The sequence below is a fragment of the Acipenser ruthenus genome, chromosome 8, assembly GCF_902713425.1.
Source record: "Acipenser ruthenus chromosome 8, fAciRut3.2 maternal haplotype, whole genome shotgun sequence".
In the NCBI taxonomy this organism is placed as follows: domain Eukaryota; kingdom Metazoa; phylum Chordata; class Actinopteri; order Acipenseriformes; family Acipenseridae; genus Acipenser; species Acipenser ruthenus.
Window position 1 is genome coordinate 29,203,545 of NC_081196.1, and position 25,336 is coordinate 29,228,880.

Here is a 25,336-nt window from a genome sequence, read left to right on the forward strand (position 1 = left end):
TGCATAACATTTATCGGCAAATGGGCTTTGCAATAACAATGACAACTGTAGTCACAGACTTGTATGAAATAAAAGTTGTTGTGTGACGCATGTGACTTGCTTCATTTCTCATTATTTTGTTACTATATTTCCCTAGGACAATAAATGACACCTGATGCTTTACAAGTGGCTGGCAAATGTCCTCCATAGTAATGTTCACCCATTTCATAGACACTTTCTCAGTAATTCCGGTCTCAAAGCAATGCCCCCTGAGGCTACATGCTGTCTGCTGATATGGTTTGCATGTTTTCTGTGAGTTATGTCTATCCACCCTTGTTTACAGTGATCCTAACAGAAGTGTCTGGTAAGGCAGTGACATCAAAGGGAAAATACTGTTAGTGTAATCCTTTTAAAAGGGTTAATGGATGCCAAAGTGATGGAAAAAGAAAGCAGAAAGAAACTGACCAAATTTAGATTGAGATTTATTATACTGGATACACCTGAAGGTGACGTTTGTGTTGCTGTTATACACTGTATTATTTCATAATCATTTTTTTTTAGTAGGGCTGTTTCCCTTTTGGTAGTCCCAGTGCAGTCAGAATTACAAATAGTCATTGCTGTATCATACTAAACAAAAACATGGTAAGTCGAAAAATAAAATTGATAAAAAAAGACTAGCCTTGTAAATGGATTTCTACTAGATTTGTTCAACTCTCTTTAAAATTGTATATACACACATATAAGCAGCTGTGCTTATCTATCAACAAAAACTGCAAGAAGTGTGTTCACTGTGCAAATCTGATTGATTAAACACAATCAGACGAAACATACACAAATAAATTCAAGGTTGTCTGGTTGTTTATTTAGCTTCCAAGGTTTTCCAAAGTGGTTTGTGGTTTGCTAAGATTTCAGTCTGCTCTAAAAGTCACCTGTCTGGTGAATTGCATCCATTAGTTATTTATTTGCTTGATTGCCCAACAAAGAAACTGTTCCTGTGTAACGGTGCTGTCTTTATCATGTATACATGCAGTCCTATAACTAAAAACAGTCCAAAGAGCAGAGCACTCAGGCAGAGCCCTTCTGTGTGGTAAAGATGAAGAAATATCTCTTCAACTACACAGACATTCATTTAAAAGCAAGAAATAGTTTATTGAGGATGTCTGGGGCCCCTCTCATTGACAAATGTAGGATGTCAAGTTTTGTTGAGTAAAACTTATAGGGCCTTTTATTGTTGGCTCATATCCAGATGATAGGGCTCTATACAGAGACTTCGTATTTGTGATAAACTTGCACCCACATGGAAAATACAGTATGTGCCTCTTTGAAGTGTGTGTGTGTGTATGTGTGTGTGTGTTTATATATGATAATTCAGGGGCATTAGGACCCTGAAGAAGGGAGGACCACTGTCAGCCATCTTTGTAGTTTTCTTTTAATAGGAAACCATGCTACTTGTAGGCCGTTTGAAAAACAACAGGTTAAGTGTACACTGAACCCATCTCCCTATGTAGAGACTGGGTTTGTCATTAGCGAGGAGAGAGAGACCAGGAGGAAGGTTTGCTGGATGTAGCTCTCATAATAAAAGATTGGTAAAAGAAAATACATTTTTTTGTTCCAGTTAAGTGTTTAGTTAGGCTCCCTGTTTGGAACTAGAGTTTATTGTTTTGTTTGTTTGTGTATAATTAAAGGGCTAGCAGCCTATGTTTTCATCATCTTAATAAACCTTTTGAAAGAGACATTTGAAGAAACTTTTTTCCACCACCTAGCGCATTAAGACCTGTTTTATGAGACTGAACTACACCATCCTGACCACTAGGGGAACTGTTTCACAGCCTCGTAAAAGAAATAGTAGAGGGTCTGTTTTAATTATCTCTAAACAACCTTTGCTGTTGAGTGTCTTAGCAGCAGCTTCCTTCTCTTTGGAATGCTGTATCCTGCTGTATTTCTGGGACTGTTGCAGGTGTTCTAATACATTTGCACACTGCTTACTGTGTTTGTATACATAATACATAATGATACTAGTCAGTTGGCCAAGTACCTCATTTTAATAAAAGATGGATTTACACTAGCTTGGAGACAATTTAGATGGCATACCTAAACAGATGAAAAATTGAGCATTTTGCAAGTTTCAGCATCTAATGGAGGGCCCCGTACATAGAGTCTGTATGTCCCTGTAGAATTTGACATATCTAGAGAACTGCTTACCCAATTGGGATGAAACTTGGTTTGAGATGTCTGGTTGTCAGTCCATCTGTATGTCCCATGTTTATACAGATGCACACAGTGGATGTAAGTCATGGGGCTCTAAATCCCGCCCCTTTGTAATGTTATTGCAGCTCGTGGTTTCCATGGTGATTTTTAGGCCTATATTAACATTACTACATACAATAAAAATACAGTGAAATTAGGCAGTATTAAGATCTCATATTGTTTATATCATTTAAATAGACCCCTGTAACATACATCCACTGTATGTATTGTGTTATTTATTCATACTGATTTTTATATTTTATATTGACAGCCATGGCCAAAGATGAATGTCACTAGTTTTATATAAAATTGCACTACAAGTTAATATAAGACAAATGTATATATGTATATCTTTTGCATACTTGCAATGACTTTAGATTTTTTTCAAGCTCATTTCTGTGTTTCTCTTAACAGGTGATCTCAATAGAAAAGATGGAGAACACCAGCCTCTTGCCCAACCCGGTTATCATCAGCATACGGAGCAAGAAGGCATTTCAGTTCATCGAGATCGAAAACAGAGACAGCCTGGTGGAGAGTATGAGCCAGCGCCTGGAGAGTGTGCAGCGTAAACAACAGACATGCCGCAAAAAGACAAGGAGCAAGGAGCTGGTAAGGGTTTCTATTGAAACACAAACACAATTGTGATCACTTTGTTTAGCCAGCATGATCACTGGCCCTGTTCGTCGTTCTGTTTGCAAAGTTTCAACAAATTAACAAGTAAATGTTATAAAACTAGCAAGAAATAACTTGGGTTTAGGCAGCAGCAAAAAAAAATACTGGAGGCAGCATTTCCATTGCAGCAAGAACAACAAAAATCAGGCCAATTGTTTCAAACAATGCACAACAGTTTACAAAATTAATTTGGTGTATATAAAGGGTGGTTATAAAGGGATTAAACAGTAATTCTGAAACTATGTCACTGGGAACTGAGATTTAGCAGGAAGAATTGCCACATGATTTTCTCCATGGGAGCTGCTATACCGTTTGAAATTTACAACAGTTGCATTACCTGCACTAAATAAAGGCTGCTTGTAGTGTTTAACACAGACAACATGCAGACCTTGGAATAGCAAATTGTGTATTTCAAGAGCAATGTTGCTGCAGTGAGCTTAAAGTTACAATGCCCTTGCAGTTATGATTTTCCGATCCACTGTTTATAACATCCTGGCAAAAGTGGTGGTAAATGGGTCGCTTTTTTATTATAACGGATTTCAAAGAGAAAACATCACATGCTTTTGTGCTGATAAGGGAGGTTGTAACATTCGATAAAACTAAAAAAGAAACTTCAAAAGTGAAATGAGAAGTGTTTTAACTGCACACTTCTCCTTGGCAGTGTTCTTTTTATAATGATCTAAACAGAAGTGGATAGTACTGTACTTTGGGGGTAGAGGTTTAATTACAAAGAAAAGAAAGAAAAATGACGTATGTGCTTCAAATGGTTACAAATAGTAGCTTAGAACTGTAGGCCTTGGGAATAAAAAGCTTTTCAACAAAAGACAAAGACGGGCACTGCAGAAGTGATTTACTGAAAACTGTGTGCATCATACATACTGTACTGAATAAAGACCCAATGATACAGACATTTAGCATGTAATAACCTGCTGTTTTGATATAGCTGAATTTAGACTTGATCTAATACTTTTAAAAGGCAGGCCTAATGCTGAGATGACAGATGGGTGTATTGGCTATGTTCCATTTAGCTCTAATTCCCTTTACTGAAGAACAAAGTACTTTTATATAGCAAGGTTTGCCTTTATTTGGTTGACAAAGTACAACATGCACAAAATGTGTGGACAAGAAAGCTTATTCTCCTGATACCTTGAGCGACTTCATTCAAGAACAGGTGTGTGAAACGGGTGAAACTGAAAGGCAAGCTGTAGATTTACTCTGAAGAAAATTTTTCCAGCCAGCACTAATTTACTACCTGTGTTACACGTAATAAGAACCCTAATACTTGTGTTCTGATCCTCCATACTTGCGTTGTGTTCTGTATATAGAAAACTACAGTACTTGGGAACCTATTACATGTAACACAGGAAGTGAATGGAGAGTGAATGGAAACGTGTTGTGGTAAGACAAATGGGAGTCAAAACAATAAGGGACTTATGTTAAATGTTATGTCAATGTAAGAGAATGTTTTGGAATCCTTGAGTATTACACATTGAGAATGGAAACTGGATCCTGGGTAGATAATTACCCCCACAGAATTGAAAGTGTCCCCCTGCTTAACAGTGTATTTCATTTCTGTGTCACCTGTGAAGGTAAGGTCAGGTCAGGTCCGGTAATTTAGCCTGTTTCTGTAGCAACATAAAAGGGATGCATGTATAAAATATAATACCTTTCTCATACTTAAAAATTATGAATTAATTGTCTTTTCTCCCTCCGCACATCCTGAGTGGTAAATTTCTGTATGTGTTTGTCACAGGGTCCTCTCACTTGTCAGATACTGCTGGATCCCCGGTGAATACTAAAAGCCACAACCAGTCAGTCCGACACCAAATTAGTTTTCGTTTTGAAACGGCATACTTTTGTTTACCTGCAGGCAGGAACAAGATAACAAAAATACATTACCCCATTAAAGCAATAAACACAACATATAAACATATATAAACATACTATGGCATTTTCCCCCCACACAATAAACCGGTCACGAACCAATGAAATATAATATAACTGCAGCGAATGTCGCTGTTTCATTCAATTATGGTGAACAGTCCACGGCCGTCAGATTAACTGTTCAGTTTATGTATACCAAAATGTTTGCAACTAAACATCAACTGAGCTCTTTCAATAATGGTACAGGCTAGCCTTAGACCTACTACTAGAACATAGGCAGTATATACAGGTTTACTGCAGTGCATGCAGGCACTAATTAAAGTTTCTCTTGTTTTTCATGTTGCTGCTGATGTTGTGGTACACCTTTGGAACAGCTAAAGAGTTTTACAGTAATCCGTTGCATATCTTACTGCGGTGGGACCAGAGTAAGGGCGGATATGTAAAAAGTCGGATGAATGAATCCTGTTTTAAATACCATTATACACAGCTGTAAGAATTACTATATTCACACAATTATTGTTGTGACATTCAGCTTTTATTAGGGAACTCCCCTAAATCCCTTGTTTAGGAAGATACAGGGTATTAATGCTTGTGACAGAGTAGCCATCTGCCATGTGGGTGCATGCATTCGCTGCCGAGTGACAGGCAGGAGATCGAGATGGAGGTTGAAGTTGATACGCCCTGCAGGTGAACAGGATTTATTTAAATATCAGTACACTGAACAGCTCACATGACACTACCAGCAATGGTTGCATGTGGAGCACATACAACACAGTGTACCAGAACTTTGGTGGGATCTACAATCTCTGAACTAATGTTCTCTGTTCAATAATAAACTAACGTTGCTGAAGAGGTTGATCATGGCGGTTAAACGGTTAGGGCGGATATGTGACAGGCGGATACGCGATGGATTACTGTACTTTCCTTTTGAACTAACCCCCTTTATTCACAGGGTATCCGTATACTCAGTCACGGGACACGGGTAAACAAAGTGAACCCGCAGGCCATTGGATGTCTCACCATAACAGTGTTATGACTTCAGGCTTCAAACTAATTTACCATACTGAGGGTAAAATGACAGCAGCAAGTGCCTTTACTTCAATTTTAAAACCTCTGTTTTAAATCCTTTCAGATCTCTCCTCTACCATATTACTCATTATACTACGATGACATGTGTACAGATAGCGAGCCCATCGAGCCAACTGGAAAACAGAACAGACATTCGCTAAATGAAGAAGCTTTAATGTCTACTTTTCATCACACTGAACCTGAAACTTCAAACTCCAAAGTTGTAAGTGTAAAAATAAAAATACAGGAACATGGGGGACCAATTTCAGTATTTCCTTAGCTCTAGTATATATTGCAAATTCTGTGGGATACATTTTAGGGCATTTCTTTCTCATTGCAAGATCTGCTATACAGTAGAAAACATCCTTTCAAAGAAGGTGCTTCCAGGGCTCCCGAGTGGCGCATCCAGTAAAAGCACTCGCTAGAGTGCAGGATGCGCTCTATAGCCTGGACGTCGCCGGTTAGATTCCACAGCCGACCATGGACGGTAGCTCCCAGGGGGCGGCGCTCAATTGGCTGAGCGTCGTCCGGGGGGAGGGAGAGTTAGGTCGGCCAGGGTGTCCTCTGCTCACCGCGCACCAGCGACCCCTGTAGTCTGGCCGGGTGCCTGCGGGCTTGCCTGTAAGCTGCCCAGAGCTGCGTTGTCCTCCGACGCTGCGGCTGCACGGTGAGTCTGCAGAGTGTAAAAAAGCGGGCGACTGACGGCACACACTTCGGAGGACAGCGTGTGTTCATCCTCGCCCCTCCCGAGTCAGCGCAGGTGTGGTAGCGGTGAGCTGAGCCTAAAAATAATTGGGCATTTCAAATTGGGGAGAAAATAATAAAAACTAATTGGCAACGACTAAATTAAAAAAAAAAAAAGAAGGTGCTTCCAGTACACACCATATCTATCTTGCAAACATTAAAGCTATAAGCGCCATCTTTTTAATTGACCATCAGTCGCTTGTGTAAAAGCAGCATTGTTGTTGGGTTCACAATCCACATGGTGACTCTGCCAGAACAGACAATGTTATACGTAAGGATAAAAAAAAAAGTTCATTTTAAACTACAAATCGGACTGTAATTACTTCCCAAATGGCTTTGCTGCTTAGGAGACACACGTATGTAAGTGGTTAATCCAAAACTATAAACGCACACAATTGTAAAATATGTAGCAATACTAAAAATATATATATTTTTCATTTTGAATTTCTAAAATGTCTTCAATGATGGGTTTTGTTTTTTATATATACTTAACATTTATTATTTTCAGATTTGCTACCATTGTTTTGTTAAACACACCCAGTGTTTTCCCAACTCTGTATTTCATGTAGGTCAACCTAAGCTTTGCCCAAGGCTAATAAAACTGATTTGTCACTTTGGAGGTGGAATATGAATTGGTCAGTTTAAAATGAGCTGTGAGTCACAGAAATCACCTGTCCTTCACCCTCAGATCAGTTGATCTCAGTTGCTTCTCTCTTGCTTAACAAAGGAGGCACAACAGTCACATGATTCAGGTGTGAGCTTTGACTGGCACCACAATCCTGCAAATTCTGACTACAGGTACAGTAGCTGGTTCTGCTAACTAAGCAATGTGTTGAAAGTGGAATGCCACAAGTTCCAGTTGTGGTAATACAATAAAATGTGTGGTACACCACACATGGTGAGCAGCTTGTTGCCTTGGGTCCCTTGAGTATCAGGCATTGTTGAGGCTAACAAGTGAATATGCAATTAGATATATATAGTATTCCACGGATATTGCAAAAGTGCATTTTATAAGGTACTGTGCTGACATGCCGTGTCTCCAAGCTGCCTGAAAAATACATATCCACCAAATTAAGTTTTATTCTTTCAAAATGAGTGACACTAAAAAAAAAAAAAAAAGTATTATGAAAAATGTATTCTGAAAATTAGTTTTTTGTATAGCTATAATTAACCCTTTTTTAAGTCATTAATTTCTTTAAACACTCAATACCACAGTACCAAGGAAAGTGGATATGAAATTAAGCAAGTATTTTAACAGATTTTTGTTCAGGGAGCTATATATTTATAAACATATGTGAAAGTTTATGGCAGTGAAAGCTCTTTTTTTTTTTTTACAATGCAGACAATGGAGCAGGTTAAAGAGGGTCTGTGGCAGGATCATTTTTCGGAGTATGGCCGAAGCTGCATGTTCCGAACGGAGAAGATCAGAAAACTGGTTGCCATGGGGATCCCTGAGTCTCTGAGAGGGGAGCTGTGGCTGACTTTTTCAGGTTAGACTCCAAACTGAGTGCAAAGATACAGACTGCAGGGTTTAAAATTAAAAGTAATAAAGAAATAATTGGCTGAAATCAGTTCTGCCCATCGTAATGTCCAATACATTTATGTTTGTTTCATTCAAAAGTATTTTGAAAGTTATTTTTCACACAAGGAAACTGTATTCATGTTTTTTTTTTGTAATTGCTCTTGTTTGAAGTCATTCTTATCTATTTACTGTACTTACTACTTGCTCCTTATGGAATTTACTCTTATAATAAACATTTTTAAGTTGAACTGCTCTTAATTAATTATAACATAATTATTTACTGTATATTTTATTTTCTCTCATTTGAATTTCCTCTTATTCACTAGTGATTTTTATTGTATTTTATAACTTATCTGTAATGTGATATTTTGTACTGTGATACTTGGTAACAACTGTAAGTCGCCCTGGATAAGGGTGTCTGCTAAGAAATAAATAATAATAAGTGATTTAATATTGAAGAGAGTTCAGCAGTAGTGTCAGGGCGCAGGAGTCAAAATAAGATCTTAAATTGAACTTCCTCATGTAAGACAATGAAAGGAAGGTACCCATATTGAGAGCTGCTCTACAACCCTGCTGGTAGGATCTGGTGTAAATTGATTTATCGAGCAGCATCTAATAAAATGAAAATTAAAGTTTAAAAATCCTTTTGCATGAAACAAGTGTTTATCTGTTGGCCTTGGCAGGCAGAATCACATTTCCGTTTTTTTGGTTGCCTTTAGTATCAGTAAGTGCTTAGAGAGTATGGCCGTTTACAGCTGTACTATCTGACTAAACTCCACTTTTGGAATTTTATAAATAATTCCAACATTTTAAATTGTATGAACAGTATGCAATAGATAAGAATCAAATGAATATGTTGTTTTTCAAATCTATTCTTTTTTATTATTATTGGTGCTTCTTTGCATTGTTAGTTTTATTTCATCTTGAATTACCTGGTTTTGCTTCATCTTCCACAGATGCTATCACTGATCTTGCCTCCCATCCTGACTATTATGCTAATCTTGTGGAGGAATCCATGGGCAAGTGTTGCATGGCAACTGAGGAGATTGAACGTGACCTGCATCGATCTCTGCCAGAGCACCCGGCATTCCAGAATGAGACGGGGATAGCAGCCTTACGCAGAGTCTTGACAGCTTACGCTTACAGGAATCCTAAAATTGGATACTGCCAGGTACAGTTTATAATGTGTGTTCATCTTTTTACTACAGTGGATCCTTGTTGACTATGTGATGTATGAGGCACCATTGTGTTGCACATCCTTTTTTTTTACCTTTTATTTCTTTTGAGGACCACTTTCCATTTTGTTATGAAACATGATGTGGACATTGTTGAGGGTATCCTAATCTTGTCAGTAGTAGGTGCCCCACTTTTGCATTAGTTCTGACCACTGAATCTTTGCATGGCTATTTCTTAGTTTATGAATTAACCAACTGATGTCAGGAAATGCACAAATACAGAATTTCTTTCACACCAGCTCCAAAAACTGGCAAAGCCAATCCGCTAGCTTCTTATTACAGACAAAAACATTGGGACCCTACACTTTTAATATAAGATCATTCAAGAAAACATGTTAAATACACATATTTAGAGAACATCAGCCACTAATTAATATGACAAAGACCAAAATAAAAAAAATTCTGGTTGATTAACAAACAATCTTTATATATAAAAAACAAAAACTAAACAAAAGCACTTCTACAATTTCAAATATTTCTTCATGACAAAAGTATTGGCACCCCTGCTTTAGTATTTCGTGTGCCTTCCTTTTGCTTTTATTATGAATTCAGACATTTATGATAATTCTTAACCAGTATGTTAAATCTTGTTGGTGAAAACTGGGCCCATTCTGTCTTGCATGTTTCCTTCAGCTCAGACAAACTGCATACACAATGCTTGGCTGCAGCTTGTTTCAGATCAGTCCAAAGCATTTCTGTTGATTGAGATGTGGTGATTGCGAAGGTCATTCCAGAGTTGACTTAGCCCTATGCTTTGGGTTGCTGTCGTGTTGGAAGATAACTGTGTGCCAATCAGCCTACGAGCATTGCACTTTGTAGAATGTTTTGATACATGGCTGCATTCATTCAGTCTTCAATCACATGCATGTCTCCAGTTCCTGAACTGCTAAACTACCCCCATATCATGATCGAACCACCTCCATGTTTAACTGTAGGTACAAGGTTTTCTTCATTAAAGACTGTCCTCTTTTTTTTCTCCAAACATACTGTTTTCTCCAAACATACTGTGCTCCATTGGGGGAAAGTTTTATTTTACACTCATCGGACCAGAGAAATTTGTTGATGAATGCCTCAGATTCCTGTTCACTTTTGTTGGCTTATTTAAATGTTCTTTAGAAGTGGTTTGCTGTGAGGTCAAAGTGAATACAGCTCTTCTGTGTTCAGGTGTCTTTGTACAGTTCTTTCATGCACTATTATGCCTGGTGTTTCTAAATCTTTCTGTAACTCCTTGGCTGTTAATCTTGAATTTTTTTTTAGCTGCTCAGATGATTCTCCTACCTGCAGTACCAGTAGTTTTCTTTTGATGTCCGCTTATTTTAAGCATGTCAGTTGTATTTGTTCTGTGGTACTTGATTATTGCTCTGATTGTGAATTTTGGTATTCTGTATTTCTTTGATACTGTTCTGTATCCATTTCCTTTGTTGTAGTTTCCTACGTGGGCATTTCTCAAACATGAATCCTATTCCTTTGTCTTGACCATCATCTGCTGTGTTACCAAAACGTTCTTCGTCAACAGATGTTGGAAATAATTGCCTCTTTTTCTGACTATTGACTTTATAATGCAGCTTAGTTACTGTGTAATGGTTTATAACTATGTGTCTTAAGCTACAGGAAATGTTATTTGAATATTCTTCAGTTCCTTTTTTTTTTTTTTTGCTAGTCCATGAATATCTTAGCCTCTGTGCTGCTGCTGTATGCCAAAGAAGAGGAAGCCTTCTGGCTGCTGGTTGCAGTGTGCGAGAAGATGCTGCCAGATTACTTCAATCGGCGAGTCATTGGTAAGGGTCCTGGTGTGTCTGCAGTTGTGTACTGATTGTAATATGTGAATCTCCCACCAGTCCTACAATAAAGTCCCTCATCATTCTTGATCACTAATTAAGCCTTCCTCTTTGTAGTGCGTAGAGCAAATGATGTAGGTAGAAGCTAATTGAATCTATATTGGAGTAGCGTAATTGTGCAAGGAGACCACAACCTACAGCACTACAACCTTTGTTTGATGCTTTGGAATGGATTGTCCCCAACACTCTAGACCTTCCAGTGTCTTGTAGGCTCCTTGCTCAGGGTGAGGCTGAGCTGCCATAGTTGGCTGGAAGGGGCCCAACTTGTATAGAGGTGTAAACATTTGGACTTTTTAGCAAAAATATAGTAGATTTGCATTTACATGTTTGCGTCAGATGTGGATGCAATTGCAGTCATTTTGGCATCCTTACAATTGGGTAAACAGGAGAAATTTCTAAATAATCAATAGATTTTGGACTCTTATGAAGACAAAGCAAGCAATGCGTTACCCTGCAGTGTTCCTGTACCTGCCTTTCCCTCACCCATCTCCCCTGTACTTCCAGGAGCCCAGGTAGACCAGTCTGTGTTTGAGGAGCTGATTAAGGAACGCCTCCCTGAGCTGTCGGAGCCTTCCACAGACCTGTCCGCCCTCTCCTCCATCTCGCTCTCCTGGTTCCTCACCCTCTTCCTCAGCATCATGCCCTTCGAGAGTGCCATCCGTGTGGTAGACTGCTTCTTCTTTGAAGGCATCAAAGCCATTTTCCAGCTGGGCCTGGCCGTGATAGATGCCAATGCAGTGGATCTTTGCAACAGCAAGGACGATGGGCAAGCTATGATGATACTAACCAGGTATTATTACTGCTCATTGTGGCTCTATCAGATAGCACTGGAACAAAAATACAATGATGGTGAACCAACCATCACATTAGAACTCCTCCTTCTTGTTATTCTCAAAATAATAAGTAAGGTTGGTTGGTTCAATTTGGCATCTGGCATGAGCTTGATCTGTGCCACATCTTTAATAGTGGATATATACAAAACAGGACTTTTTCTTTAACATAGTGTAGTACCAGATATCAAGTTTTGAAATTAAAGTACATGTTTGCAAGTGTTTCTTTTAAAGCTGCACAATTTAGACCTATACAGAGACATTGTATGGAACTATTTTGTTAGCTACAATTACTTTAACTAATAGTGATGAAAACACCTTGCACTATGGCGGTGGGGTGCCCCGTGTTTTATGTTTAATTTGTGTGCATGTATTGTGGAGTGTGGGTTATGTAGCACAGGTGATATAAAATGTATATTTGTATTTAGGCACAGAGATTGCACAATCATTTCACGTGCAGTTTAAACTGGGTATTTGTATGGGGGCACAGGGAGTGCAAAATTAGTCCACGTGCAGACTGTGCGAGATTCAAGTGAATGATTGATTAGCAATCAAGAGTGAGTACTTCACGCACAGATACTGGTTCATCCCCAGTTTGTTTGTCTATTTTGGCCAACGTGCTGTTTTGTTTTGTACAAATGTTCTGTTTTTGTTTAAATATTTTATTTATAAATAAACTGGCATGACAGCGCAATTCACTCACAACTCCGTGTCCTGCATTTCCTGGCCTGAAGTAACCACCAGCCAGCCTGTTCACAACTATATAACAGGCATTGCTACACGTGGCAGTGAAACCGATTAGGCAAAATAACTGCTAGTATTCCTGCCCAATGCTGTCTTCTGTAGACATAACTATGTACTTATTTTCCCTGCAAATTGTAGGTTTTACTATAGTATTGTTTCATATTATTATTATTTATTTCTTAGCAGACGCCATTATCCAGGGCGACTTACAATTGTTACAAGATATCACATTATTTTTACATACAATTACATTATTTTTTTTATATACAATTACCCATTTCTACAGTTGGGTTTTTTACTGGAGCAATCTAGGTAAAGTACCTTGCTCAAGGGTACAGCAGCAGTGTCCCCCCACCAGGGATTGAAGCCACGACCCTCCGGTCAAGAGTCCAGAGCCCTAACCACTACTCCACACTGCTGCCCTATATGTGGTGTCCCCACTCCAAAGGTTCACAAACATCTTTGGTCTGCAAGTACAGTACCAGCTTTGGGGTTTGTGCTGGCTCCAACACTTTTTCTGCATCACCAAAGTTCAGTAGTTAATTGGAAGACCTTTTGCCTCCCATGATCTTCCTGTTTTGACACCTGCTCTGTAGTGGTTGCAGCTACACACACAAAAAAGTGTTTTTGAGTAGGAACTGAAAGCATGCTTTCACAACCTGTTTTTATTCTGAAACAGATTTCTAGACCACGTCAAAAACCAGGAAAGTCCCTTGCCCCCCATTACCAATCAGCACGCCTGTTTTGAAGATGACAAGGAATCTTTCCAGGAGACAGAAATAGCTGACCTCATCAGGGATTCTTATGAGGTGAGTTGGAAAGTTCTGCTGGTACCATTTTCTGGTCACATTTAAGGTTGATTTTATATATATATATATATATATATATATATATATATATATATATTAGGGATGCATCAAATCCAAGTTTTTGGGATTCGGCCGAATACCGAATCCATCTAAAAAGATTCGTCCAAATACCGAATCTACACAAACTGTCAAGTAAACTGACGGAAACTGTTGAATGAAAAACAGACTGGCAGCTACTAACAAGGGACGCGTACAATCTATAGTTTTGAGCCTTTTACTTAATAGTATTTTTATTACCAAATGGAAATATATCCCTGAATAAGAATTCAGTTTGAAACTTACACAATTTACCACTAGCCCACTACCCCCACAACAGAAACGTCAAAATACAGAACAGTTTACTTTACCTTTACAAGAAAGGAGAGCTGCATCTTTGACATAACCCACTATTTTCTTTAATGACATTTCAACCTGTGTCACCTGATCTGAGACTGAGAGATATGAGGAAAAAATAACCATGATGAAAACCCACGTTGATTTAAATGCACCGTATGTGTAACACATATCAAGTAGGCTATGAAATAGTTTAAAAATTATTTTAATAAAACACAGTAGTTCCTAAATGGTTCAACTTTTATTGGCACATTGCAATAATGTAAAATTTAATTTACTGAAGCATATTGTTCAACAATGTTTTGCACGTCTGACAGTTGTAAAGTTACAAACAATATATATTTCTGTGCAACGATTTTTAAAATTTTTTTATATCTCAGTATGATCTCTAGAACATGTTTGACAGACAAAGCACAAAAGTCTACAATAGTTTGCCGTTACTATATATTACAGGTTTACTGCATAACTTTACTCCATGAAAAGTGTGATGTGAATGTGCTGTTGCATACGGGGGTATGTTTGCAATCAGCAGCTGCGTGTGTTTAGTGCGTGCATGTGGCAAAGTGCCCCGCCCCTGTGTGCATTTGTGTGTTTTGTGTATGTATGCGTGCGTATGTAAATGTTGGTGTATAGATTGGTACACGGGATATAAACGGGTCTGTGTTTCACGTGTATTTAAAAAGTGTAGATTTGTATTTAGGCACGAGGAGAGCACAAATCACTTCACGTGCTGGTTAAATGTAATATGTGAGCACGGGGTTGCACAGAATTAATTCACGTGCTGGGATTCAAGTGAATAATTAATTAGTAATTGAATCCCAGCACAACAGTATAAATAGACGCACATTTCTTGCACTCAGGGTTAGGTGTTCGGTGAGTGGAGAACGGGAGAGAGAGAAGGAGAAACGTAAAATAAGAACGTAAATATTAGTGTTATCTGCTCACCGTGTTTTGTTCGTCTGTCTGTGCACTGTCTAGTCCGTTTTGTTCGTCTGTTTATTTTGGCTACAAGTGCCGTGTCCTGTGTTTTTGTTGTTTCAAACCTTTTATTTTCTGTCTGTTATTAAATGCTGAGCGCAATCACGCGCTCAGCTTTACCAAAACCCCATCTCTCTGTTTATTTATTTCCTCCATCTGGTCTGACGCCACCCACTCCGGCCGTCTTTGTGACAGTGCACCACCAGTAATTTAGGGAGTTGAGAGCTGCGACAGAGTTCATCAAACGTGTTCTTGTTATTAAATACAACAGTTATGTTCAATACCGGATTTGTGTCTTTTATTTAAAGAAGGAGGGATGTATTAAAATGGATGTGCATCTGGCCGGATATTTAGGATTTGGATTCGGTTCACCAACTCCTAAGTATTTGGCCGAATCCGAACCCTGCTCAAAAAGTAGGTATTCGGGCCAAATCCAAAACCGAATACTGGATTCGGTGCATCCCTAATATATATATTTATTTATTTATTTATTTATTTATTTATTTATTTATTTTTATTTTTTCCCAACCCCTGGGTAAATGCGTATGTCAGATGCAACAACCAGAATGCTAAAATCTATCAGTCAGTACTGCAGATTTATTCCTTGTTTTTTCTTTGTGCCTAATATCAATTAGAAAATTGAAAAAATATTTCTTTTGACCTGATTGGTTAATAAGAGGTAAATAATACATTAGAAAATGGATCCGAGATTTCCTTTAGCCTGATTGGTCAGTATGAGATCCCTACTCTCTGGTAAAGGACCTTGAATGTCATTCTATGTTTAATCACTGTTCCAAATAAACCTGCCAGAAAATATGTAAATACAGTATTCAGTTATATATTTTACCTTTTTTCTGCTTGAAAGAAAATCTGAGTTTGAGTACACACGCCCTGAATGTTATTGTAGACTGTTGTAGTCTGCTTCCTTACTGTCCTATACATTCAACCTATCTACTTAGAGTCTGCGCATATTTTAACTATGGTACAGTATTTCGCTGGAGGAGTATATTTAGCTAACCTCTTTACATGAACTGCTTTCTTTTTCTTGGGGCAGAAATTTGGAGACATGACAGTGGAGCAGATTGAACGTCTGCGATGCAGACACAGAATACGTGTGCTGCAAACTCACGAAGACACTGCCAAGGAAAATACAGTATGTGAGAGAGAGCTCATGTAGGGTTAAAAGAAGGTTTTAAAAGAAGCACATGTTATTGAAAGCATGTTTAACTTTTTAAAGTGATGTCCGGTACCAAAAACAGTTTGCATGCCATTTCACCTTAGTATTGTCTTTGGGATACAAGCATGTCCCTGACTGCAAAACAGTAGATATTCCACACACACAGTTGGTGAACTTTTGGGTGACCTCATGTTCAATATGAAGGCCATTCTGGAGTTTTTTTCTTGTTACTGTGAATGGATTTTGCAAAGATGTTTTGTACCAAAATGCCACGTATAGCAATGCCTTCATGTGCATGAGTATGTGCTGATTTTCATGTTGTATTCATGTATTTCCTTACAGCTGAGAGTTGTGGCACCAGACATTTTGCTGACACTAGAAGAATTAGGAGAAGTGTATGACTTGTTCAAGGTGAGATGGAAACTCACTGTTCGAAAGCTATTAACTGTGTAGAATCTTGGTTTATAGCTTTGAAGCAGGTGAGAAGATAAATCAATATAAAGGCAGTGATTATAGGCAGATGTATTGATGTTTTAATCATCTGTTTTCAATGTAGTAATTGTACTGCAGTAACTGTTGTCTGCAGGTTATTTACCTGTTTTGAAATCTTCTTTGGGACAAGGCTTGTGTGTGCATTCCTAAGATGTCTCCAAAGTTATTAATACACCTGCATTCTTTCAGAGATCAGACCTCAAAACAATAGTCCCTTAGGTTTTAAACCCCATTTGCCTAACCTTTATTATCTTCATCACAGTTGTCGTGCTCTTCACTGTGAAAAGTCACTGAATGTACAACACCATAGAGCAGAGGTTCCCAAACTTTTGTACCCGAGGCCGCACTTTTAGCACTCCTTGGGAAAATGTCAAATTTAAAAAACATTTTATATGTTTAGACCTGTAACATTATGAATAAGCCTAATCTAAACTGTCCTTTGTTCCTTTTAATAAATATTGTGAATGATGGAAATCACATAGAATATGCACTGAGTGAAAAAAATAAATACATTTGAAACACTTTAATTTTAGAAAATAAAATAAATTGCAAAAACTAAACAGACGTTTTTTTTATCAAACTTTTAAATTAGGTACCTTTGTATAATTGAACATCTTTGAAATGCAGTTATTTTATTTTGGTCATCAAACAAGAAAGTGCATGTCTCTTATTAATCCCATTCATAAATACCTGAACAGGAATCACTTTTGAGTAAAATTAGTACAACATGCATAAGAAACATAACTCTCAACTAATTTGTGAACACTGTAACTAAAATGTCCACCTCACATGCTGAACTGTCATGTACAAAAAAGACGAATTTGCACAAAACAGAAGGAAACGAGAGCCTTGCACAAGTTACTTTTTCTCCACTACTCTGTACAACCAAATAGAACTTACAAAATTACATTCAGTTGGCTTGCAACCCCCCCCCCCCCCCCCCCTCCAGAGCGCAGCTGCGCCACTTAACTAAAATCTAAATAAATCCATTTGCAGCGAAGTTTGAGCTGAGGCTCTGCCCCGCAACCATAAACAGCAGTGATCCCTACTAATAATCATACTTGACCATATGACCATTATAATAATCATCATCAATTTTCTTCAAGATTACGACCATGAACATCGTGACCCCGAAGGTAATGGTTAATAGGTTAATATTCCTATTTCAGGTAACCAGGGTTATGATAATAACGCAACGTTCCCTTTCAAGTAGGGAATATTAACCATTACAAAATTGGTGAATTTACAAGCTAGAACCGCCTCTGATGTGATGTGAGGGTGGACTGGGACGCCACCCTCGGTACTCTTGTGCCAAAACAGGATTCTGCTGGTCCACGACATTCAGCCGATAGAACCTGGCAAACGTATGGGAGGAAGCCCACACCGCTGCACTGCATATGTCCTGGATAGAGGCACCGTGGAACAATGCCCATGAAGTTGCCTGGCCCCTGGTGGAATGGCCGTGAGCTTCTCAGGCGAGGGCAGATTAGCCGGTTCATACACAGTCTGTACTGTGCCTGTTAACCATTTGGACAGACGCTGCTTAGACAGAGCCTGTCCCTGGAGCCCCGTAGCAAACAAACAGCTGCTTTTAGTTCTCTCCACACGTAATATGCTGACACCTGCACTGGGCAAAGCATATGGAGCTGGCGCTCCTTGTCAGATTGGAAAGGAGGGGGATGAAAAGCCTCCAATTCCACCGACTGATTAATGTGGAAAACCAAGATGGTCTTCGGCAGAAAAGCTGGGTTAGTATGAAGGTCCTCTAGACAAGCTTTTGAGGTTGAAAATGCTTGCATTTCACTCACCCGCTTAGCAGAAGTGATGGCAAGAAAAGAAAGCTGTCTTGAAAGACAGGAATTTGAGCTCAGCTGAATGCATGGGCTCAAACTGAGGTTTTGTCAGTGCATTAACGACTACATTTAATCTCCAGTGAGGAACTAAATCCTTCACCGGCGACCTAAGCCGCCGGGTGCCTTGCAAAACTTGCCCCACCAGGAAATTATCTCCTGTGGAGACTGAATTGATTTTTACATGGCACATCGAAATGGCTGCCAAATAGACCTTTAGAGTAGAAGGAGATTTCCCTACATCAAAAAGGTCTTGTAAAAATTGCAGCATAACTGCCATAGGGCATGTCGTGGGTTCAAACCCACGAGACAGGCACCACGTCTGTAACACGCCCCACTTGTACCCATATTGGGAATGGTTGGAGGCTGGCCTGGCATTTTGCAGGGTGTCAGTCACCCTGTTCGATAACCCCAGGTGGCTCAAATGTAGCAGTTCAGGGGCCAAACCCAGAGCTGCAGGCTTGATGGGTTGGAGTGCCACAGAGTGCCCTACACCTGACTTAGCAGGTTGCGTTGCATCGGCAGTTCCCACAGCTGGCTGTTCAGCCGCTGCATCAGGGAGGAGAACCAGACTCTCCTGGGCCAGTAAGGGGCTATTAGGAGGACACTGGCTCGTTCTTGTCTGATCTTCTCCAGACACAGCGGGAGAAGCACAAGCGGTGGAAACACGTACAGGTGACATGCTGGCCACAGGTTAGCCAGTGCTTCTATCCCCAGAGGTCCCCCTTCTCCCTTAATGGAGAACCACAGGGGGCAGTGTGTCAAATCTTGAGATGCAAATAGGTATACTTCTGCCCTTTTCGAATCTCTCCCAAATAAGGCTCACAACCTCGGGATGGAGTCTCCACTCTGCGCCACTGGGGATCCCCCTCGAGAGGAGCCCAGTTGATCACTCCTAGCAGATGAACTGCCCGGAGTGAGAGGAGATTCACTAGTGCCCACAGCATGTTTGTGGGCCACATGGTGGAGACTGGGTGACTGCAAACCACCCTGGTGGTTTATGTAGGACACCACAGTCGTGTTGTCCGTGCGGGCGAGCACGTGTCTCCCCCGAACCTGCTCCAAAAATTCCTGCAAGGACAGATACATTGCCTGCAGTTCTAAAATATTGATGTGGCGACCCTTCCACTGGGGCTGCCACACCCCTTGTACACCCATGCGATTCCACACTCCACCCGTCTGTGGTGATGACCTCTCTCCTGGTGATGATGCCCAGCGCTACGCCTAGGCGTAGATGGGCCGACTGTCTGCACCAAGAGAGCTTCTGCAGACAGTGTCGGGACACTGTTAATAGGAGTTTGCGGTTCAGAATCGGTTTGACAAACCGTGCGGTTGAACCAAACCTGCAGGGGGCGCATATACAAAAGACCCAGTGGGAGGGTATTTGAAGCTGCTGCCATTAAGCCCAGAAGCCTCTGGAAAACCACTAGTGGTAGTGCTCTGCCGAGCTGAAATAGCTCTAAGCCGGCGGTTACCCTCAGCACTCTGTCATCGGACAGAGTTGCCAACATGCGTCCTGAATCCAGGCACACTCCCAGATAGGTTATTACCCAGGTGAGTGTTAGCTGCCTCTTTGCATGGTTTACCTTCAGACCCAACCGATGTAGGTGTGTGTTCGTGTGCCCTTGCTGGAGACTCGGCGCAGATGAGCCAGTCGTCCAGATAATTGAGGACTCTGATGCCTCTGTCTCAATGGGGCTAGTATAGCCTCCATGCATTTCGTAAAAACGCGTGCGGCTAGAGAGAGACCGAAAGGTAGGACACAGAACTGGTACACCGTTCACTGAAAGGTGCACTGTTTCCAGTAGTCGAAGTGGCTTCTATAGAAAAAACCCTAGGCATGTGGCAGCAATATCCTAGGGCTGCTGCTTCGCCTGAAGCACAGCCTGTGTCTGTTGTCTAGGCACAGGGCGCTTAAAAGCACGGAAAGCGGTAGCAGTAGCGCAGAAAGCAGTAGCAGGCTGTCTCCGGACGGGGGTGCCCAAGAAACAGCAGCCTGTTGCGCTGGCTTCTTCTGCAGCTGTGGCCTAGGATGCCATTGTGCTGCAGGCCTGCGTGGTGGGGGTGGGCGGTTTGGGAGAAGGCGCAACAACTCCCTGGTGGACTCCCTTGCATGCTGCGACTGCTGTAGCATTTTGTCTACTGCTGGGCCAAAAGTGTGGCCTGGGGTGATGGGAGCATTATTATTATTATTATTTATTTCTTAGCAGACGCCCTTATCCAGGGCGACTTACAATTGTTACAACATATCACATTATACATTATTTCACATTATACAGATATCACATTATTTTTATCCAGCATCCAGCAAGACTGTTTTATCCCCATCCAGCACTCGTGCCTGGGAGAGCCAAAATTGCCTGTGTGCAGCCACCAGCGCTGCCAGGTTCCTGCCTATAGCTTGTCCACTAAGCTTGGACAGCCTGAGCAGGTTCCTTGAGATCAAGTGCAACTCGTCTAACTGGAGAGACGAGGGCTTGCGAGTGTCAGCAGTCCATCTTGAGAATGACCTCAGTCACTCTGAATTGCTTGTTTGGACATGCTGCGTCCTTGGAAAGCAAGGACAAGTTAGCAGGCTGAACAAGTGAAGCAATGGGGGCCTCTACTGGTGGAAAGTGGGTAAGATCCAGCTTGTCAGCACCAGGATGTGGCAGGATGTTCCTAGGTGGACTGTAACTAGTACAGGAAGTCCGGGTGGACCGGAGGAGCAGCAGGGGTAACTGTCAGCTGCTCATCATAAATAGAGCACCTTTCAGTCTGTGCTGCAGGCCAAGGCACCTGTAACACTGCAGTCGCTCGCTGCATTAAAGGCATAAGCTTGGCCGAAAGCGAGAGCTGTGCCACTAGTATGTCAGACTCTGCATCATCTGAAGGGAGGACCAGCTGATCATCCACCTCCTCTGAGGCAGTGATGGAGAGTATGACATCTGTCTCCTCAGTCACTGTCTGCAAGAGTGCAGATGGAGCGGTCAGTGACACTACTGGCAGTGATGGTGGAGCTGAGCGCGCTCTCACCAGATCCGCAAGGATTGCTTGCTGGCTCGAAACCGCTTCCCAGATCTTGTCGATCTGCCCCCTGCCTGCCAAACGTGATCGGTGGACTTTCTTCCTCCTCTGCTTTGGAGGGGGGGAAGGCGAGGGGGAACTGTAGGAAGGAGGTGAGGAACAAGAGGTAGAGCTAGATATAGGGCTCTTCCTAGCTTGACTCCTACCCTCTCTCTGGACAGGACCACGAGAAGAGGGGCCAGCTTCACTGGTGGAGCGTGGCAATGCTGAGTGCCGGTTCTCGAGAGTATGTTTCTTGAACGATGCACAGATATCACATGAAGTGATGTCTGTCTTTGTGCATGTATGGGTCCGAGGCACACAATGCACTCCATGTGACTGTCCTGTGCAGGCATCTTGGCCTTGCAAGAGGTACATGGATGGAACCCAGACATGTTAACAATGCTGTGCAATAGTGTGCAATACACTAAAAAGTTGACTTCTTTTTTGGTCCTGTTTATTAGTACCTGCACACTGCACTTGGTGCACTAGGCACTCGGTACCTACACTCTGTGCCAATATGGCACTCGGTACCGACGCTCAGTGGAGTCAGCGTGGAGTGTTGGTGCCGAAGCGAGAACGGGGGTGATAAATCGCAGTCACTGGAAGTGGCAAGTTAACAGGGATGCCCACCTGCAAGTCGCCCACTGGCTAAACTGCGTAGTCAGTGCTAACACCAAACCAGCAGCAGCCTGCACCGAAACAGTAACCTCGGTCCCTAAGGATGAGGGGCGACGAGTCACAGTTACTGTATGTGGTGAATCAACAGGGATGCCCACATGCGAGTCAGCCACTGGCTAATTCTAAATTTGTGCACGAAAATAGAAAAAGCCTGCTTCAAAAAGCCTTTGTAATAGCACTGCTGAAGCAGGACTAAAACAGCATCAAGCTGCTAGTAGGAACATCTACAATAGCTGCTCAGAATTTTTCACTACTTACCTCTGTAAGAATGAAAACAGAAAAACATATATATGCACTGGTGGAAACGAAAGGGAAACCACACGGTCCACAAAAATATTACATGTAATAAATACACAATTTTCCAGAAAAATATTTTTTTTCCTACCGATACTGCAACTGGAACGAGTCAATCTAATGTACTAGGATCCCGAGAAGGAATATATAGATATATATATATATATATATATATATATATATATATATATATATATATATATATATATACAGTGTATATATTGTCAGAGCTGTCGCTTTACATCCCACCTACAGATAGGCAATATGTTAGCTCTGATTGTGAATTTCTGGTTTGATTGACAGCCCGCCAATACTGCCTTGCTACACTTTATTTTTCTACAGTTACAGCTGCCGCCGCCGGCTGCTTTTTGCTATTAAAAAATGCTATAAAAAAAATTATGTCTGTGGAGAAACTTGGCGTTGGGGGGGGGGGGGGCTCTCTATAGAATACAGTACTATTTCATAGATGTTCCAGAGTTAAGGGACTTAAGTAAGGGTAGGGGAATTGATAAACCTATGATTATTTTAGGGTAATAATTATTCCAGCCGCTTTTATTACATATAGGGGGAAAAAAAAGAAAATGACAATGTCCTTTTTAAATAGATAAAGTTTGGTTGTGTGTGTTTTTTAAAATAATTTATATAAATATTATATATATATATATATATATATATATATATATATATATATATATATATATATATATATATATATATATATATATATATATACAGTACTGTGCAAAAGTTTTAGGCAGGTGTGAAAAAATGCTGTAAAGTAAGAATGCTTCCAAAAATAGACATGTTAATAGTTTATATTTTTCAATTAACAAAATGCAAAGTGAGTGAACAGAATCATCCTTTGCCTTCAAAACAGCATCAATTCTTCTAAGTACACTTGCACACAGTTTTTGAAGGAACTCGTCAGGTAGATTGGCACAAACATCTTGGAGAACTAACCACAGTTCTTCTGTGGATTTAGGCAGCCTCAGTTGCTTCTCTCTCTTCATGTAATCCCAGACAGACTCGATGATGTTGAGATCAGGGCTCTGTGGGGGCCATACCATCACTTCCAGGACTCCTTGTTCTTCTTTACGCTGAAGATAGTTCTTAATGACTTTCGCTGTATGTTTGGGGTCGTTGTCATGCTGCAGAATAAATTTGGGGCCAATCAGATGCCTCCCTGATGGTATTGCATGATGGATAAGTATCTGCCTGTACTTCTCAGCATTGAGGAGACCATTAATTCTGACCAAATCCCCAACTCCATTTGCAGAAATGCAGCCCCAAACTTGCAAGGAACCTCCACCATGCTTCACTGTTGCCTGCAGACACTCATTCGTGTACCGCTCTCCAGCCCTTCAGCGAACAAACTGCCTTCTGCTACAGCCAAATATTTCAAATTTGGACTCATCAGTCCAGAGCACCTGCTGCCATTTTTCTGCACCCCAGTTCCTGTGTTTTCGTGCATAGTTGAGTCGCTTGGCCTTGTTTTCACGTCGGAGGTATGGCTTTTTGGCCGCAAGTCTTCCATGAAGGCCACTTCTGACCAGACTTCTCCGGACAGTAGATGGGTGTACCAGGGTCCCACTGTTTTCTGCCAATTCTGAGCTGATGGCACTGCTGGACATCTTCCAATTGCGAAGGGAAATAAGCATGCTGTGTCTTTCATCTGCTGCAGTAAGTTTCCTTGGCCGACCACTGCGTCTACGGTCCTCAACGTTGCCCGTTTCTTTTTGCTTCTTCAAAAGAGCTTGGACAGCACATCTGGAAACCCCTGTCTGCCTTGAAATTTCTGCCTGGGAGAGACCTTGCTGATGCAGTATAACTACCTTGTGTCTTGTTGCTGTGCTCAGTCTTGCCATGGTGTATGACTTTTGACAGTAAACTGTCTTCCGCAAACTCACCTTTTTAGCTGAGTTTGGCTGTTCCTCACCCAGTTTTATTCCTCCTACACAGCTGTTTCTGTTTCAGTTAATGATTGTGTTTCAACCTACATATTGAATTGATGATCATTAGCACCTGTTTGGTATAATTGTTTAATCATACACCTGACTATATGCCTACAAAATCCCTGACTTTGTGCAAGTGTACCTAGAAGAATTGATGCTGTTTTGAAGGCAAAGGGTGGTCACACCAAATATGGATTTGATTTAGATTTTTCTTCTGTTCACTCACTTTGCATTTAGTTAATTGATAAATATAATCTATTAACATGTCTATTTTTGAAAGCATTCTTACTTTACAGCATTTTTTCACACCTGCCTAAAACTTTTGCACAGTACTGTGTATATATATATATATATATATATATATATATATATATATATATATATATGAAATGAATATCAGTTAATAGTTAACAGTTAACAGTATTTGCTTTAAAAGATTGATTGCAATACCGTGCTACTTTGGTATTTCTGCAAATTATATTAAAAACAGTGAGTTAGAGAAAGGGCACAGAACATGTACAATTTACTGTCAATATAGTGTAACCATGAATGAACCGACTTCGTGATTTATGGAATTGTGACGTAATGAGGGAGAACTGTACATTGCGTCTTTTTAAACAACTGGTTGGTTTGCTTGTTTTCAGAGAGAGCATTTTATAAACTGTTACTGGGGTGAGAATGTGCCGGTGCTGCAGTACCACGAGCCCAGTCTGCAGTATGTGGACCAGTACAGGATAGACCGGCCACAGTTCAAGAGCCTGTACAACCTGCTGTCACCATGGATGTGTGGGGTCCACACGAACACTGTGGCGCACAGGGCTTTCCGCCTGCTGGACGAGAACATGGACTCACTCATCAACTTCAAAGAGTTTGCAGTTTGTCTGGGTACAGTCCCCTTTTTT

At 40.7% G+C, this 25,336-nt stretch overlaps 1 protein-coding gene across 2 annotated transcripts in view; it reads left to right on the top strand.

The window, feature by feature from the left end:
- The window catches only part of LOC117407242 (TBC1 domain family member 8-like), a 76,668-nt gene that overhangs the window by 45,829 nt on the left and 5,503 nt on the right, over positions 1-25,336 (top strand). For both annotated transcript variants that reach the window (XM_059028794.1, XM_034011992.3), the window contains exons 7-16: positions 2,641-2,835; positions 5,915-6,073; positions 7,937-8,084; positions 9,073-9,287; positions 11,012-11,129; positions 11,694-11,979; positions 13,443-13,572; positions 15,998-16,096; positions 16,463-16,531; positions 25,079-25,319. In XM_059028794.1, the coding sequence (XP_058884777.1) occupies positions 2,641-2,835; positions 5,915-6,073; positions 7,937-8,084; positions 9,073-9,287; positions 11,012-11,129; positions 11,694-11,979; positions 13,443-13,572; positions 15,998-16,096; positions 16,463-16,531; positions 25,079-25,319 (1,660 nt within the window). The remainder of the gene's footprint in view (positions 1-2,640; positions 2,836-5,914; positions 6,074-7,936; positions 8,085-9,072; positions 9,288-11,011; positions 11,130-11,693; positions 11,980-13,442; positions 13,573-15,997; positions 16,097-16,462; positions 16,532-25,078; positions 25,320-25,336) is intronic.